The sequence below is a fragment of the Oncorhynchus gorbuscha genome, linkage group LG14 (genome assembly GCF_021184085.1).
Source record: "Oncorhynchus gorbuscha isolate QuinsamMale2020 ecotype Even-year linkage group LG14, OgorEven_v1.0, whole genome shotgun sequence".
NCBI classification, from domain to species: Eukaryota; Metazoa; Chordata; class Actinopteri; order Salmoniformes; family Salmonidae; genus Oncorhynchus; species Oncorhynchus gorbuscha.
In genome coordinates, this window is record NC_060186.1 from 54,210,455 (window position 1) to 54,229,201 (window position 18,747).

Genomic DNA, 18,747 nt, shown 5'->3' on the forward strand with positions numbered 1-18,747 from the left:
CCCCCGGGTGCTGATGACATGGACGTTGATTACCGCAGCCTCCCGCACCTCTCTGATTCAGAGGGGTTGGGTTAAATGCAGAAGACACATTTCAGTTGAATGTGCAACTAACTAGGTGTCCCATGCCAAGATCTCTCGCTCTTCCCTGTTAGATGAATCTGGTGCCACGGGTTGGTTCCCCTACTGTTCTTTTCAGGAGGGAACCATCATCATTAGATGTCTGGGACATGAGTTGACCATCAAGTTACCGCCATCTTTTGGAATCAAACAACTGGAAGACATACTGGCCAAGGCAGTGGACTTTAAATTTGAAATTAGTAGTTGTAAATTAATTGTCTTTGTCTCATTCTATCTTGTTATTGATACATTTTCCAATGTCCAATTAAATGATTACTTGAGATGACTGAATAGAGATTGTAACCCGAAATGACTCTTAACCACTATGCAAGAGATTTTATTGTGTGAAAAAGAAGGGAAGTGCTGCACAATAATAGATCTTTGTAGATAGAAGGTGATAAACAAAAAGGCCATAGTTTTCCTCATCATCCTTGCTGGTTCAGCTAGTTGTCCACTACACCTGTCACTCATATAAACAACCCTGAACCCATTACAGCTCTTTGTATTCCTCTGACCAAACCTTTACTGAAGTAGCACTTGAAGTCAATTTGCGTGTAAAGAATTTGCTGATGTCGAGCTGTAACATTTTATTTCTGTATTTTGTCTAACTTAGGAGTTGATATGTTCCTTTTGTTTACCCCTTTTTCTCCCTAATTTCGTGGTATCGAACTGTTTTAGTAGCTACTATCTTCTCTCATTGCTACAACGGGCTTGGGAGAGACGAAGGTTGAAAGTCATGCGTCCTCCGATACACAACCCAACCAAGCCGCACTGCTTCTTAACCACAGTACGCATCCAACCGGGAAGCCAGCCGCACCAATGTGTCGGAGGAAACACCGTGCCGCCCGGCCCGCCACAGGAGTCGCTGGTGCGCGATGGGACAAGGACATCCCTACTGGCCAAGCCCTCCCTAACCCGGACGACGCTAGGCCAATTGTGCATAGCCCCACGGACCTCCCGGTCGCGGCCGGTTACGACAGAGCCTGGGCGCGAGAAGAAACTATTTTTACGCACTTCAGCACTGGCAGTCCCGTTCTGTGAGCTTGTGTGGCCTACCACTTCGCGGCTTAGCAGTTGTTGCTCCTAGACGTTTCCACTTCACAATAACAGCCCTTAAAGTTGACCAGGGCACCTCTAGCAGGGCAAAAATATGACAAACTGACTTGTTGGAAAGGTGGCATCCTATGACGGTGCCATGTTGAAAGTCACTGAGCTCTTCAGTAAGGCCATTCTAGTGCCAATGTTTGTCTATGAAGATTGCATGGCTGGGGGCTCGATTTTATACACCTATCAGCAACGGTTGTGGCTAAAAGAGCCCGAATCCACTAATTTGAAGGGGTGTCCACATATTATTGTATATATAATGTATATATAGTGTACATATTTCCACCCACAACTTACTTATTTTCACCAGGTTATGCTTTTTAGCCATTGCCAAATCATTGAAACCCAAACTCTTATCCAGAAGGAGCCTGCCATTTGCTTTCGAATGGCACTGGAGGCGGAGAGAAGGCCATAAGTGCTCACTCTACCACAGACTTCTGAGGGTATTTTATGACTTTAGTAAGTAAATAAAACATGTGTTTGTAATATCATAATAGTTTTTGAAATGAGAAAGGGGTTGATGTGGTTTTGCAACTGAAGTCAAAGTCTGCTTACACATATTCTGTTTACAGTGTGTTTTTCTTAGAAGCATCAACATTGATCCCCTATAACAGTTTTATTCAATTTTAAGAGCATGTAGATTAAGATTAAAATCCCTTCATTGGTCAATTGCACACAACTGACTGGCTAAAACGCATTCAGAAGGAAAGAAATTCCACAAACTAACTATTAACAAGGTACACCTGTTAATTGAAATGCCTTCCAAGTGACTGCCTCTTGAATCTGATTGAGAGAATGCCAAGAGTGTGCAAAGCTTTTATCAAGGCACAGGGTAGCTACTTTGAAGAATATAAATATATATTGATATGTTTTTAACACTTTTCTTTGGTTACTATATGATTCCATATTTGTTATTTCACAGTTCATAGCTACAGTGTAGCAAATAGTCAAAAGAAAGAAAAGCCCTTGAAGGTGTGTCCAAAATGTTGACTGGTACTGAACACAGATTCTTGGAGAGGTGCCTGGGGCTGCCACACTGGGTAACATTGCTGTGTGTGTGGGGGGGGGGGGGGTTAAGGGCCTTGTTCAAGGGCACAATGGCAGGCAGGTTTGATTGATTTTTTCCCAATCAGACCCGGGATTCGAACTCGCCTTTCTAACTGCTAGATTTCCTGCCACACGTACCGTAGATATTGAACATAAGCTGTATATATGGGATTGGCATCTGGCCCCCCTTTTAAAGGCCCTTGGTTGAATTTCTCAGTCAGTTGGGAAATTTCCCAGTCAACTCTTTTCTGAATAGAATAGTAGAATACACAAGGTGCAATTTTGAAATGTGGTTGTCCATCAGCAGTTTTTCTCTTGTTATGTCAGTCACTGATAGTCACTCAATTAGCCCATGTCAGCAAATAAATGTTTGATTGGTAAGTTAGTCTAATGGCCAGCTATCTAAACATGTAGTAATCATGGTCAAAATACCGACCGGGTGCGCTCCCATTGACTTTGTTAGTCACTCTCACTCAGGCCAATTTTTTATTAACTGAATGGTCAGGGGGCCATAGCATAATTACAAATGATTTGTAGACTGCAAATTGACCATAAGAAGCCCAAACATATATAATATTTGACTAAAACATAATCATTTCAAACCTTGCCTACATTTGGTTACGGATAAATCTCTCTATTATGCTTGGGATTACTTTGGAACAGTTTTCCAAAATTAGAATCACTGGGAGCTGATTTGCTGGTGTTTTTACAGTCTTTTATGTCCAACAAATTTTTTATATATACCCCTGGGCAGCAGCAACTTTAGCATGTAAATCTTGGTGGAGCAAAACAAATTACAGGTGCGATGCATGCCAGCAAAGCCACTACACAACACAACACTAAACAATACATTAATTGCACTATAATGTTGACAAACGGTGCCCTTAAACTGTTAGTGCCTACATAAAACTGTCCCAACAGCAGTCCCAATATCTTACCATTGCTACACCTGGCTACCAGCGGAGCCTTGTCTGGCAGCAAAACTATTAATTCAGCCTCATTTACTGCCTTTTAAAAAACATAGCTGATATTGCTGACTTGCTTAAACAAATGTGGTTTCTACTGACAATTAAGATGTACAAACTATGGCATAAGGGGACGATAAGAGGCAACCCGTAATTTTGATTAAGATATTAATGAGCGAGCTAGGACAGACGTAGTCAATATGACTATTTGTTCTGCACTGTACAGTGACAGAATTCAGAACAGGGGCCGTTGTTACAGTGTTCTCCCTGTACACCAAGTCAGAACCGTATAATAAATAAAGGGGGCATATAAGCAGACAATGAAAGCTCGTACAATATTTGATGATTACAACATTTCTCAAAATAAAATAAAATCCAAAATGGCATAGCAGTGCAGACGTTGTTTGTCGTTCTCCCATGTACACCCACCGTCACCCAACGTGATATGGATCTGATATTTTTAGACCTTATAGCCAGAACATCAAAAGCTAGCCATCAGAAGCTAACTAGATACCAGCTATTTAGTCATTGTTAGCCACTGCTAGCGGCCTTTACCTTTAGCACAGACTACTGCCAATTTCTGCCTGGTTTTTCTCCACTACAACACAGGATACCTGCCGTAAGCCCTGGACCATTACTCTGGATCATCGCAGCTAGCTAGTTGACCGGCACATCTCCCGGCTATCAAACAAAATGACTCAAGCTACAATACCTCTTTTACCAACTGGCCTGGTCCCTTTGTCGACACGGAGACCCGCCGATTCCATCACGAATGATCTGCCAACATAACCCCATCTGTTGTGCCCTCAACCGGCCTTAGCCGGACCTCAGTGAAGACACTTCTACTAGCCCCGGCCTGCTAACTTTCTTGAACGCCATTTCTCCCGCTTACTAGCATAGTAATGACTACCTAGCGGCTTCCCTGTTTCATATATTGCTGTTCGCTCGACCCTATGATCACTTGGCTACATAGCTGATGCCTGCTGGACTGTAAATGAATCACTGTACTCCATTTTGTTTATTTTGTTTATCTGTCGGCCCCAGCCTCGAACTCAGGCCCTGTGTGAAGTTAACTGACCCTCTGCCCATTCATCGCCATTTTACCTGTTGTTGTTGTCTTAGCTGATTAGCTGTTGTTGTCTTACCCGATGTTGTCTTAGCTAGCTCTTCCAATCAACACCTGTGATTGGTTTATGCCTGGCGTTATGACTCTAATGTCAATGTGCCTTACATACTGTTGTTTAGGATAGCTATCATTGTTTTAGTTTACTGTGGAGCCCGTAGTCCCACTCAACATGCCTCAGATTCCTATTTTGTCCCACCTCCCACACATGTGGTGACCTCACCCAGCATAACTAGTGTAGTGCGTCCAGAGATGCAACCTCTCTTATTGTCACTCAATGCATGGGTTTATCTCCACTGTACCCGCACCCTACCATACCCATGTCTGTACATTATGCCATGAATCTACCATGCCCAGAAATCTGCTCCTTTTATTCTCTGTCTCCAACGCACTAGACGACCAGATTTAATAGCCTTTAGCCATACCCTCATCCTACTCCTCCTCTGTTCCTCAGGTGATGTAGAGGTTAACCCAGGCCCTGTGTGTCCCAAGGTGCTCTCATTTGTGACTTCTGTAACCGTAAAAGCCTTGGACAGACGTTAACATCAGAAACCTCCTCCCGAAGTTTGTTTTACTCACTGCTTTAGCACACTCCGCCAACCCTAATGTCCTAGCCGTGTCTGAATCCTGACTTTGGAAGGCCACCAAAACTGTTGAGACTTCCATCCCCGACTACAACATTTTTCCGTCAAGATAGAACTGCCAAAGGGGGAGGAGTTGCAATCTACTGCAGAGAGAGCCTGCAAAGTTCTGTCATATTTTCCAGGTCTATGCCCAAACAGTTAGAGTTTCTAATTTTAAAAATGAATCTCTCCAGAAATAAGTCTCTCACTGTTGCCAACTGTTACAGACCCCACTCAGCTCCCAGCTGTGCCCTGGACACCATATGTGAATTGATCGCCCCCCATCTATGTTCAGTTTGTTCTGTTAGGTGACCTAAACTGGGATATAACACCCCGGCAGTCCTACAATCTAAGATAGATTCCCTCAATCTCACACAAATGATCAAGGAACACTCCAGGTACAACCCTAAATCCATAAACATTGGCACCCTCATAGATATTATCCTGACCAACCTGCCCTCCAAATTCACCTCTGCTGTTTTCAATCAGGATCTCTGTGGTCACTGCCTCATTGCCTGCAGCCGCTATGGGTCCGCGGTCAAATGACCACCCCTCATCACTGTCAAACGTTCCCTAAAACACTTCTGTGAGCAGGCCTTCCTAATCGACCTGGCCCGGGTATCCTGGAAGGATATTGACCTCATCCCGTCAGTAGAGGTTGCCTGGTTGTTCTTTAAAAGTAATTTCCTCACCATCTTAAATAAGCATGCCCCTTTCAAAAAATGTAGGACTAAGAACAGATAGAGCCCTTGATTCACTTCAGACCTGACTGCCCTCGACCAGCACAAAAACATCCTGTGGCAGACTGCACTAGCATCGATTAGTCCCCGCGATATGCAACTTTTCAGGGAAGTCAGGAACCAATACACAAAGTCAGTTAGGAAAGCAAAGGCTAGCTTTTTCAAACAGAAATTTGCCTCTTGTAGCTCTAACTCCAAAAGGTTTTGGGACACTGTAAAGTCCATGGAGAATAAGAGCGCCTCCTCCCAGCTGCCCACTGCAATGAGGCTAGGAAACACTGTCACCACCGATAAATCCACGATAATCCAGAATTTCAATAAGCATTTTTCTACGGCTGGCCATGCTTTCCTCCTGGCTAGCCCAACCTCGGCCAACAGCTCCGCACCCCCTGTAGCTACTTGCCCTGCAATTTCCTGCCCAAGCCTCCCCAGCTTCTCCTTCACCCAAATACAGATAGCAGATGTTCTGAAAGAGCTGCAAACCCTGGACACGTACAAATCAGCTGGGCTAGACAATCTGGACCCTCTATTTCTAAAATGATCTGCCGCCATTGTTGCAACCCCTATTACCAGTCTGTTCAACCTCTCTTTCGTATGTCCGAGATTCCTAAAGATTGGAAAGCTACCGCGGAAGAGGGGGTGACACTCTAGACCCAAACTGTTACAGACTTATATCCATCCTGCCCTGCCTTTCTAAAGTCTTCGAAAGCCAAGTTAACAAACAGATCACTGACCATTTTGAATCCCACCGTACCTTTACGCTGTGCAATCCGGTTTCCGAGCTCGTCACGGGTGCACCTCAGCCACGCTCAAGGTACTAAATAATATCATAACCGCCATCGATAAAAGACAGTACTGTGCAGCTGTATTCATCGACCCGGCCAAGGCTTTCGACACTGTCAATCACCGTATTCTTGTCGGTAGACTCAACAGCCTTGGTTTCTCAAATGACTGCCTCGCCCCGCTCTTAAACGCTAGTAAAACTAAATGCATGCTCTTCAACCGATCGCTGCCCGCACCCGCCCACCCAACTAGCATCACTCTGGATGGTTCTGACTTAGAATATGTGGACAACTACAAATACCTAGGTGTTTGGATAGACTGTAAACTCTCCTTCCAGACTCATATTAAACATCGTTCCAAAATTAAATCCAGAATCAGCTTCCTATTTCGCAACAATGCATCCTTCACTCATGCTGCCAAAAATACCCTCGTAAAACTTTGGCGATGTCCTTTACAAAAGCCTCCAACACTCTACTCAGCAAACTGGATGCAGTCTATCACAGTGCCATCCGTTTTGTCACCAAAGCCCCATATACCACCCACCACTGCGACCTGTATGCTCTCGTTGGCTGGCCCTCGCTACTTATTTGTCGCCAGACTCACTATCTCCAGGTCATCTATAAGTCTTTGCTAGGTAAAGCTCTGCCTTATCTCAGCTCACTGGTCACCATAACAACACCCATCCGTAGCACGCGCTCTAGAAGGTATATCTCACTGGTCATCCCCAAAGCCAACTCCTCTTTTGCCGCCTTTCCTTCCAGTTCTCTGCTGCCAATGACTGGAATGAATTGCAAAAATCGCTGACTTTAAGCATCAGCTATCTGAGCAGTTTACTGATCGCTGCAGCAGTACACAGCCCATCTGTCAATAGCCCATCCAACTACCTACCTCATCACCATATTGTTTTTATTTACTTTTTGCTCTTTTGCACACCAGTATTTCTACTTGCACATCATCATCTGCACATCTATCACCCCAGTGTTAATTTGCTAACTTGTAATTACTATGCTGCTATGGCCTATTTATTGCTTACCCCCTTACGCCATTTGGACACACTGTATATAGACTTTTTATATTGTGTTATTGACTGTACATTTGTTTATTCCATATGCAACTCTGTATTGTTGTTTGTGTTACATTGCTTTGCTTTATCTTGGCCAGGTCGCAGTTGTAAATGAGAACGTGTTCTCAACTGGCCTCCCTGGTTAAATAAAGGTGAAATTAAATTAAATTTAAAAAACAGGTTATAGGCTACATGAACAGTAGGTGAAATTAATAAGAGGTGAAAATGGATCAAATTATTAGGGTGAGGCACATGGGCTACTAACAGCTTACTACACAACATACACTTAGTATTACTTTCTTAGCTACAGAATACATATCTCCCTGCAATATTACATCATTTATGCAGCAGCATACAAGACATTTTTGGACTCACCTCAATTTAACAGGAAGGTGGCGTGGCGGTCCTTCGTTGAAAAATTGTGTCATCAAACTTTCTCATCAAAGTCTGGCATTCCCTGAATTTATGGTGCATTCAAGACAACTGGGCACTCTGAAAAAAAAGTTGAATCATGATGACGTCAGTGATCTTCAGGTCGTAGCTTTAGAAAGAGGCCTGAGTTCCCGATTTACAATTTAAAGTAGGATGAAAGTTCAAAACATATTTTCCGAGTTGTAACTCATTTTTCCCGAGTTCCCAGTTGTCTTAAACTCACTAAAGTCAGATTTTGCCGTTCCAAGTTAACAGTTGTTTTGAGCGCGGCACAAATCATGCTTCACTGACTGCATGGCCAATGTTGAATGTTTATCATTTTAAACTAGGAAAAGAGACCCTTAATTATAGACTTGGGACTGCACAGCCACTCCACTGAATGATTTCCTTCAATGTTTGCAGTTAGCCAATGATTCCTTCCAAACCACTCATTGTTTTAATTATATATTTTTTATTTATTTAACTAAGCAAGTCTGTTCAGAACAAATTCTTATTTACATTTGACGGCCTACTCCGGTCAAACCCAGACAACGCTGGGCCAATTGTGCACTGCCTTATGGGACTCCCAATCATGGCCAGATGTGATACAGCCTGGTTTCAAATTAGGTACTATAGTGTCGCCTCTTGCACCGAGATGCAGTGCCTTAGACCGCTATGCCACTCAGGAGCCCAAATTGTTGAATTTGCGATTTCCAACTTGTAATGTTTATGTTCAATGGCAGATGAGCACTGATACGTTTTATCTAGAATTTCTCTTCATTATTTCTCTTCATATAACAAGGATTTAAAAGGATTTGCCAGTAGATTGTCAACTTTATTCATGATGATGACTGCTACCTATGATTTTGAAAGTATGATGTTGACATGATCAGTCCAATCAAAGCTACTGTAGATATAACGTGATTTGATGTAATTTTATCTGTGGCCATTGACCTTGAGCCTTCTTGGATGGGCACTTCTAATGTAAACCTATGGCAGCACCCAGGGGGCTTGAATCTTCGAGCTCTACCATTAGACTTGGCATTGACGTAGTGTCCCCATGAGTAACAGAACACTGAGCCGATCACGGCGCAACGCTCCGTATTCTCTGCTGGCTTGCCCCACCACCACAGAAATGTGAGCTAGGCTGTAACATCTGCATTTTGGAGCTCCCTTACTCAAGAAAACAAAAAAGAGACCATGTTTGTATTCAACTTTATTAACTCAGTTATATATATTTTTTTTACATTGTTTGCAAAGTGATATGTGACACGTTTAATGCCAAAATAACATGCAAAACAGGCAAGCAAAAAATGTGGGGCTCTGCTGCACCTGCCCTGAATGACAGGTCGCCACTGCCCCTGGGCCAAATTCGTCCTGCAGGTCGCCAGTTGGGGAACCATGTCTTAGAGATACTGGACTTGATGAGAAGGGGGAAATGCTGGGGGAGGTTCTCTTCTGGCTGTTCAACCAATCCAGTAAATGTGGAGGAGGATTTAAGATGGATGTTGCCTTGGTCGTGTTCGAGAGAATAAAATCAACTGCAGGCAACTGCTGACTGACTGATATACAAATCACCTAGCATCATAAATAAAGACTCTTTATTATTTGTAGATCAGTCAGTCAGTCACAATTTACACATGATACATTGGGGTTTTGAGCCTCTCAAAGACGTCCAAACCCGGAAGTCGCGTCACAGGCTTTCTTTCCATTTCCCCTGAAAACCGGAACATACGGTTGTTGTGGACTCGGCCCGACTCCGCAGAGGCTATAGTCACAGACATAACAATGAGCCAGATGTTTAATTTTATATATAATGCTGAAGCATCCGGTTGGCGTTTCCACTCATCACCAAATATGGTGATAAGAGGAAGCTCAGTAGCCGGCAGTGGGAGAAGATGGAGCGAGATGGATTTAGCTCATTTTCTCATTGATGAAACATTTTATCTCAATACAGTATTCTTCAATACAGTTTTCTGTTTTCAAAACTAGAATCCCTTACGAACAGAATGGACAAAGTTTTGTAGACTCGACCCTTTGTCAAAGTTTTTTAAAATGCTTTGTTTCGGAGTGCAAGGGCGAGTTAACGTATTGCACATGCGCACTTCAAATAACAAATGTTCCCTAACGGAAATATGCAACCACGTGCTAAAACGCGCCAATAGGATCTCGCTAGCTCGTGCTTGTCACTGCCCACCTCATTGCTTGTTCTACCCACTATGATCAATTTGCTCCCGGTGGAAACGACAGGCTGTGGTCTATCTTGGGTTAGTTATAAAAAAAATCTTTGCTCCAGTCGTGGTGAATAAGATGGGAATCTCATTTGTTGTCTCCGCAAAGAGGGCGTTTCGGGAATGAAGTAATCTCGTGTAGGGTATGGAATATAGATAATTGATACTGTACTGTTTGTCTAGTCAATATTTTTCACAAGTAGATAGCCTATTGAAATTTTCAGCATAGCCATCTATTCGAATAACCGAGTCGATGCAAAGACTTGTTAGGCGGGTCGTTGTCGGGGAAAATGACAGGGGGGGACTAAAACAGGGAGGAATGGCAGCTAACCTTGCTAATGGGAGTGTACTGTACGGGTAGACATTTCACAATGTGAGTGTATCAAACAAAATCAGTAGCAAGCCATTGTAGCCAAGTTGTTTGTGCGCATTTAGTGCACGGTTATAATGCTTACATTGTATCAGCATCCAGAGTGTAGATTTGCTGCAAGGCAAGCGTTTCCCTTTTTTTGTGTGGCTATCCGTGGTGGACAATGATGGTGGCTGGGACTCCGATCACACACTGTTACTGCTACACTGCTCGAGTAGGCTACAATGTTGCACTGCTGAGCTGAATCAAACAGAATCAAGGAGCTCATATTACCTTTGGATTAACACACGGGCTAATCCTGTGTTCATAAGGGTTGGTATGCCACGTCATTTTTTTTATTCTATGCACGTCAAAATACAGTGGCCTACTACCAGAATAGATGTTCTCCAGACTAAATAATATTGAAGCCCTTTTGACAATGATGTGATAGGGATGATGCATTTTGCATGCACTATATGTCTGAATAATTCAGGCCTGGTGTTGTGTTATGTGTTGCAGTACTGATCGGCGAGGTCTGCTGCAATTATGGATGATCATCATCATCACCATCATCATCATCAACTTCATCATCACACACAGGGAAGCATGTCACCATCATATGTTCCAAGGAAGAGGAAGGCTTCACAGCCAAAACAAAAAAGTGGTGTTCCACTACCAGGTAAATGTCACCAAATTATCACTAGATGTTTGACAAATTGTCAGTTTACTGAGCAAACTTTAGAGCTAAATGACATGCTAAATGACATTCTGTCCAAGTCTGTCTCTGGCCAGTTGCAATTTCAAATGTCTTTAATCTAGATTATTATTGCCTGTGTAGTCTCCATTTATGTATTCCATGCAAATTGTCTCGGAAACTCTCTTTTTAATAGTGTTTTGTCTGAAAAGAGATTAACTAATGAAAATGTGCCCATCCAACAGCTATCCAGAGGATGTCAGATATGAGTGTGATGAGTATGATTGGTGCTCCACCTAAGGTAAGAATAAATACCCTAGTCAAAAAATCCTTTTGGATGAGTCATTTTTCCAACAGAATCCTATAGGATTTTGTGTCCCCTCTATCAGAATGTAATTGGACTACTTTTTCCCTTTTGGAAAACAAAATCAATCATATATGATCCTATAGGTTTTTGATGAGTATTGTAGGGTTTTGTCAACCCAATCAGAAGCCTATTATTTTAAAAAAAATCTTAATTGAACCCATTAAATTATAGTTTGATGTAATTTGTTCCAGTACTATACTACAACATTAAGTACAACATTTTCGTTGATCGGAAACAGCAATTCTATATTCATTTTGGTTTTATTCACCACCACAATATGGGAGTGATTCAAGGTTGCGTGTTCATTTGCAGTAAGACCACCAGTAAAGTACACCTTAAAAAAAAAAACTCATAACTCACACTTATTCATTCAACTTCCTGTCTTTGAATTTGACATTACAATATGACATACAATGCTATATACAGTTTTACAATAACACAAGATTTTAGGGAGTTTCCCCCTTAGAATGCACAGCATCTTTACATTGCTTATATGCAATTAAAAAGTAGAAGGAAAATACATTTTTAGGTACAGTAACATTTACATTTTAGTCATTTAGCAGACGCTCTTATCCAGAGTGACTTACAGTAGTTATACTGGTACCTCGTGGGAATCAAACCCACAACCCTGGCTTTGCAAGTGCCACGCTTTACACGGGGCACAAATATATGAGCATTTCTTTACTTTGATATATAATAGTCAGCTATGCATACAAAACAGAGAATGTTCCCTTGACATCTTTATGTTGGGAAATGAAAAGAAGAACCAACATTAAAGGGGACCCCCCCCCCCCCCCAACTCCTTCGCTCCCAGGGTTGTACCTTTTATTGCGACTCCATAGTCCCAATATATTGCTCACCATATGTCTGCTGCAGAGAGACCGAGCCATGAGAAAATGAGTTTAGATCAGTCATGGAAATAAAAGTGCTGAAAACAAATTGGCTCCCTATTTAAAAGGAAGATGGAGAACAAGCTATGAATGAGTTGGAGGGTCGGTGCTCCATATGTTAAGCAGCCAAGTTAGCTATAGTGTAAATCAAATATATAGCCAAGTTTTGAGGATAATCCTTTAGAATGTAATGTACATATCTATACAATTCCTTCTACAAAATGTATAGAAATCCTATAGGAGACAAAAACATTTATATCCTATAGGATTCTAATGCAAGGATCAAATTAGAATCTAATAGAAAAATCCTATCAGATGTTGGAACCAGTTCTATTGAACTCCTATAGGATTATGTCCTCCGTCGACTGTGTCCTCAACCACTCTCTACCCCTCTCTATATCTATCTCCATATATGTACATGCATCTGTCCTATAAAAATAATAATAAAATAAAAAATGTACCCTAGTCAAACAATCCTACAGGGTTCCAATAAATAAATCCTATCAGATTTTGGAACCAGTCCTATTGAAATCCTATAGGATTCGTTCCAAAATCTGATAGTATTTTCTATTGGATTCTAAAAGGATTTATTTATTGGAACCCTGTAGGATTTTTTTGACTAGGATAATACAGTATTTTGTTTCAGTTCTACTTGGCCATTATGGGTGTTCTGGCCAAAGAATGGGTGCACTATTCCAGTCCTCAATATGAAACTGAAATAACGACAATCATATGATGATCGACAAATGATTGAGCTTTAAGCACTTCTACATTAATTTCCAGTACGATGGTCCTTATTGCAGTTTTCACAATACAACCATGTAAGGTACTGTAGGACACTGGGTATCTGCTTTACAGTTCTCTAATTGAATATTCTAGAATGATGACCCCCATGCCCAGGTGGCTCAAAAAATGAAAAGAACATATGGCAGAAAAAGGTAAATGAGTTTCCTTTTTTATTTTTTATTGTCCATTTCTATCAATTGTCACACCCATCAGTGTAATGAAATCAACTCCTACCTTTTCAATCCTCTAGGTACGAGGATCTGCAGAATGTCTCCCTGGGCTCTGGTGTGGAGGATTCAACCAGCGAGACGTCCTGCTGCTCCGTGGTGTCTTCCAGCCTGGCTGTAGCCAACGGGGAGCTGCCTCCCCCTCCACCTCCCTCTGCCAGACTGCCTCACAGGCTGGTGGCTAAAGACTGTTGGCCCAACCAGGCTCCAGACACAGGCAGGGCCCAGGGCCGGGGTCAGGAACCACCTCCACCCTCCGATTTTGCCATGAAGAAAATGCGGAGAGTGGAGGTGGACAACGGAGCACCTTCTGTTACAAATTTCCCTCCGGAAGTGAGACACACAGGTAGTTATTGTATCTTGCAACCATCAATCTCTTCTTTTATGACTCTTTCTCTTACATACAGGTATTCAAGTTTTAGTTCATGCTGAATGTTTCCTTTGATGCAGTTCCAGTTCCTGTTGGAGGTGGACATGTCCATAGCCATGTCCATAGCGGTCACTCAGTCGGAGGTGGACATGTCCATAGCCATGTCCAAAGTGGTCACTCAGTCGGAGGTGGACATGTCCATAGCCATGTCCAAAGTGGTCACTCGGTTGGAGGTGGACATGTCCATAGCCATGTTCAAAGTGGTCACTCTGTTGGAGGTGGACATGTCCATAGCCATATCCAAAGTGGTCACTTGCATGGAGGTGGACATGTCCATAGCCATGTCCAAAGTGGTCACTCGGTTGGAGGTGGACATGTCCATAGCCACATCCACAGCGGTCACTTGCATGGAGGTGGACATGTCCATAGCTATGTCCAAAGCGATCACTCGGTTGGAGGTGGACATGTCCAAAGCGGTCACTCGATTGGAGGTGGACATGTCCAGTGCAATCACTCAATTGGATGTGGACATCTCCAGAGCAGTTACCCTATTGGAGGTGGACTTGTCCAGAGCAGTTACTCTGTTGTAGGTGGACATGTCCATAGCAGTCACTCTATTGGAGGTGTAGCTATCCAGAGCAGTCACAGTCACCCAGCAGAGCCGTCCGAGGAAGAGAAATCTAAAGTCTTCACCTTCACAACCAAGAAAGAACCTCCTGTCTACCCCCCAGGTGAGAGGACAAAGGATTAGCAAATGCAATGTCACCATAGATATAATCTCTGGCAACACTTTAGTTGTTGATCATATGCTTGTGTAATAACACTGTAATTACTCTAGTAAAAATTTTGTTTTAGCATGATGTTACGTTTTTCTTTGAGAATTGCATAGTAATGGAGTAGGGATTGTTCCTTATCCTATGTTTATTTATTTTTTTAAACTACTTCCTGTGTGGAACAGGAAGTCAAGAGGAGAGGTGGCAGCTGATGATCCTGGGGAAAGGGCGAGTCACGTGCCCCAAGTGTAAAAGTGTGAGCAGGAAGACTGTGGAGGGACTGAAGAAACATATGGAGAACTGCCGAGTGGTGAATCTGCACCATCCTCACAATAACAGCCTCTCATGTTGCACTCACATTGGTTCAACTGAATTTCAAAAACTAAACTAATATGTTTTTTGTAGAATCCCTTCACGTGTCAGCAATGCGGGAAACAACTGAAATCTTCCACTGGAATGAAGTACCACATCATGGCAGACCACAATAACCTGGTAAGGCCATTCTCCCATCTGAAGCTGGTTTTGGTGTGTTTCATGTTGACATTGGTGTTAACTGTCTTGTTTTTCCAGCCCTCGCCAGATGACATAAATGGCCTGGATGACCAATCCATGAAGGAAAAACTGAGGAAGGTGCTGAAACGGATGGGCAAATTAAAATGCTCGAAAGAGGTATGATTCCTTGCTGGCATCTGTATCTGAAATTGTAGTACAGATTTCACCTTAACCCATTGTTTGTAGTCTTCCTAGGCAGATGGGTTGCCTCCCGCAATGTTCTGACAGGCCAGGGATTTCTGAGACTACATTGTTGGTGCAGGGGAACTAAAGATTTTGTTCCATTCTAAAGACTGTATGTTACATTACAGGGCTGTACTGGTAGTTTCACCAGCATCATGGGTTACCTGTACCACATGAAGAAGTGTGGGAAGGAGGAGTCTGAGCTGGAGAAGCTGCTTCTCAACTGCCAACACTGTGGCAAGGTCTACAAGTCTAAGGCAGGCCTGGAGTACCACCTCAAGTCAGAGCACGCACCAGTGAGTTTCCATTGCACTGCGTTTACAGTATACACTTCTCCACTAGTAAGACAGCTGGTCTTTCAAGGTTACAATTCACTGGGAGACGTTCCATCACACAACATGCCATTGTGCATACAATCTGTAGCAGTTACATCCTTGCAACTTCAATGTCACACATTTTTCTCAGTATATCCACCCTCTCATTCTCCCAGAAGACCCCATTCCTTTGAGTCTCTTTTTAGTCTCATTTATTTGAACTTTGCTTGAGTGGGAGATGATAGACAGTTGTCTCCTTCTCCCCCGCAGGTGCCCCAGAATGTGGAGGAGGATGAGGTGAAGGCCCAGAGAGAGCCCAACCCTGAGAGGACACCCAGCGGCCGGGTCAAACGCATGTCAGCCCAGGTGGCTGTTTTCCACCTACAAGAGATTGCTAATGACGAGCTGGCCAAGGAGTGGCCCAAGAGGAAGGTCATCGGGGACCTGGTCCCCGACGATAAGAAGGCGAGGGATCTTCAACACTAAGATGGTCTTAGAGCTGTGCTCATGTATCTATTCCTGTGTGAACATTGACCTCCAGATTAACCATTATTTCTGTTGGGTTCCACAGCTGAGATATGCACGCCCAGGGCTGCCTGCCTTCAGTCAGGAGGTCCTTCGAAAGTGGAAAAATGAAGTGAAGCTGCAAAAGAAAGTGCAGTGCCCAAACCTGGTACGAACCATACGTCTCTAAATGATCTTTCATCCCATATTGCCTACAGTAGAGATTTTACTCTCTGTACTATACTTTGCTTATATTGTGACTGGGAAGCTTTCTGGTTTCCCTCAGGGCTGTGGCTCGGTGTACACCAGCGTGTCTGGACTGAAGGCTCACCTTGGGCTCTGCGGAAGGGTAACGGAATAGATTTCCCCACACTGCTCCCCTCTCTTTCACTTCCAAGTACTGCAACGTATCCAGAATACTGTGAAAATTATTCAGCTGAAACATTTTATTTTAGCATTCAAACCTAATTTTAGCAGAAATGTAACCCATTATTAAGCATCTAATTCAACCAAATGTTGTCTCTCTCAATGCAGGGGGACTTTGAAGCAGGGAAATATAAATGCCTGATCTGTAAGAAAGAGTTTAACTCTGAGAGTGGGGTGAAGTACCACATCAACTCTGTCCACTCCCAGGTCAGAAATGTATTTAGGACTTTTCACCACCTTGATGACCTACTCTATCTTATGAATTTATAATTGCTTGCCATATGAATACAGTATTGCACAAATACATTGTAGTGAGTTTTGGTGGCACACAATGCTCATTTCCTTTGTCCTGTGTTTTCTTAGGACTGGTTTGCGGTGACCTCAAAATCCAAGAACTTTAAGGTTCTGAAGGCCAAGACCAAGGAGAACAGCACCGTGGACGACCCCATTGTTCAGCACCAGACCCTCCATGTCTTCACCCCTGTCCTGGAGCCCTGGCAGGACATGCCGATTGGACCTCCACCAGCGGTGCCCGAGCCAGCCCTGCAGACCAACCCTGAGGCAGCAGAAGGAAAGAGGAGGGGGAAGGGGAGAGGGAAGGAGAAGGACTGCTATGACTTCACTGGCAGTGACCACTCCAGCAGTAGCAGCAGCGGCAGCTCCAGCAGCGATTCAGAGACAGAGGAGCTTGATGGCCAGAGACACGACGTTGACCAATGGGCACTGCAGAGACCCAGTATCATCGAGACCCACCCCGATGTCGCCAAGCAACACAGAAGCAACCCCTAGTTCGTCCAATCACCTGACTTCAGATCAGGGGTCTGGTCAGGAGGGTGCAACGTTACAGAACATTCAGATAGAAGTGCATTGGTCCTGGGATGTGTAGTCTGTGTTTCAACTGTAACTATGAGGTCATCTTAGCCAACGTTTAATGTGTTTTATTATTTTAATAAGTTTGATAACTCTTTGTTTTCTGACATGCTTACTTAGACTAATCTTTTAACCCCTATTTTGACAAGTGCTTATGTGTTGGCTTGTGCTCCTCGATTCAGACTGTGCCTAGTGTATGGATCTATTATTTCATACGACTCCTTTATTATACCTTACTTGTTATCAGACCTCTTCTTTACAATGCATATTTAACCAATAGCATGTGGTGTTAATGTAGTGTGTATTTTATATATTGGATAGTGATATGATAACACAGGATACATTTGAGATACAGTGGTTGTCGGTTATAGTTGTCCGTGATGTTTTTAACACTGCATTGTTTGTTGATGTACACAGTCCAGATGGAAATAGGTGCAGTTGTCATTTCATTTACTTCCTGTGTGGCCCTGTACTGTTTCTGCAGATGTATGAATGTATTTAGTTTATTCTTCTGTTGATATTTCTGTCAGTGCACGCACTTCTGTTCAAGTTAGGTTTTGAGTAGATTCATTTCTATTTTATTTAGTATTGAATAATGAACTGGCCCATGGACATTTTAAGTGATCCCTAACACATGATGTTAACGATAGGTTTTATCTATTTGATGCCTTTTCAAATCGACGTAAGACGTTCAAAGGCTCTGCTCAGGTCCATGATTCCTGTGACCAAAACAAGAGGCATTACGCATGCACTTTTATATTGAATGAAATTAAGTGCTCAGTTGAACGATAGGCATTCCCATAACCCAACCTTGTGAAGGGTGACAAGTGTGCCCTAATTTGTTGTCTGGCATTAGACTGCTTCTTGAGTCTACCGGCCAATATTGTGTTCAGTCTTCACTGTTTTGAACCAACTGTTGTTTGTCAAAAAATGAAAAGTATTACACTTCAATTCCACATTTGTGTACATTTTTATTCATGGAAAATCTATTGTTTCAAGTTTTAGAAAACAAAATGCATTATACTTTTTTTTTAGAAGTACTGTAGGCCTAATTCGCTGCTATTTTTAACTACCAGGAGTGTTCGCTATATCAACAGGTGAAATAAAATATTAACATAATGCTACTCATTTTCGCCCTTCTTGCCTTACACAGTAAACAGTGTTCTACTAATGCCTGCATGTGTTGAATGAGCTCTGGTTGTATCCACTTCGGGCCCCACCTGTGGCAGGAAAGG

General features: G+C 42.9%; 1 protein-coding gene across 6 annotated transcripts; it reads left to right on the forward strand.

Annotated features, from left to right (window-relative positions):
- The first annotated feature begins 10,212 nt into the window (after positions 1-10,212).
- On the forward strand, positions 10,213-18,636 carry LOC123995122 (zinc finger protein 512-like). Of its 6 annotated transcripts, none has more exons than XM_046298489.1 (15): positions 10,213-10,243; positions 11,076-11,235; positions 11,496-11,551; positions 13,387-13,445; positions 13,544-13,866; positions 13,971-14,621; positions 14,849-14,973; positions 15,069-15,155; positions 15,234-15,332; positions 15,527-15,694; positions 15,983-16,177; positions 16,284-16,385; positions 16,503-16,565; positions 16,751-16,849; positions 17,006-18,636. In XM_046298489.1, exons 2-15 carry the CDS (start codon positions 11,103-11,105, stop codon positions 17,429-17,431), a joined length of 2,586 nt encoding a protein of 861 aa, XP_046154445.1. In that variant the 5' UTR covers positions 10,213-10,243; positions 11,076-11,102; the 3' UTR covers positions 17,432-18,636. The 6 variants fall into 6 exon arrangements, with proteins under 6 accessions (XP_046154445.1, XP_046154443.1, XP_046154442.1 ...); XM_046298487.1 differs by having other exon boundaries at positions 10,217-10,350; XM_046298486.1 differs by lacking the exon at positions 10,213-10,243 and adding an exon at positions 10,262-10,893.
- Positions 18,637-18,747: the final 111 nt, after the last annotated feature.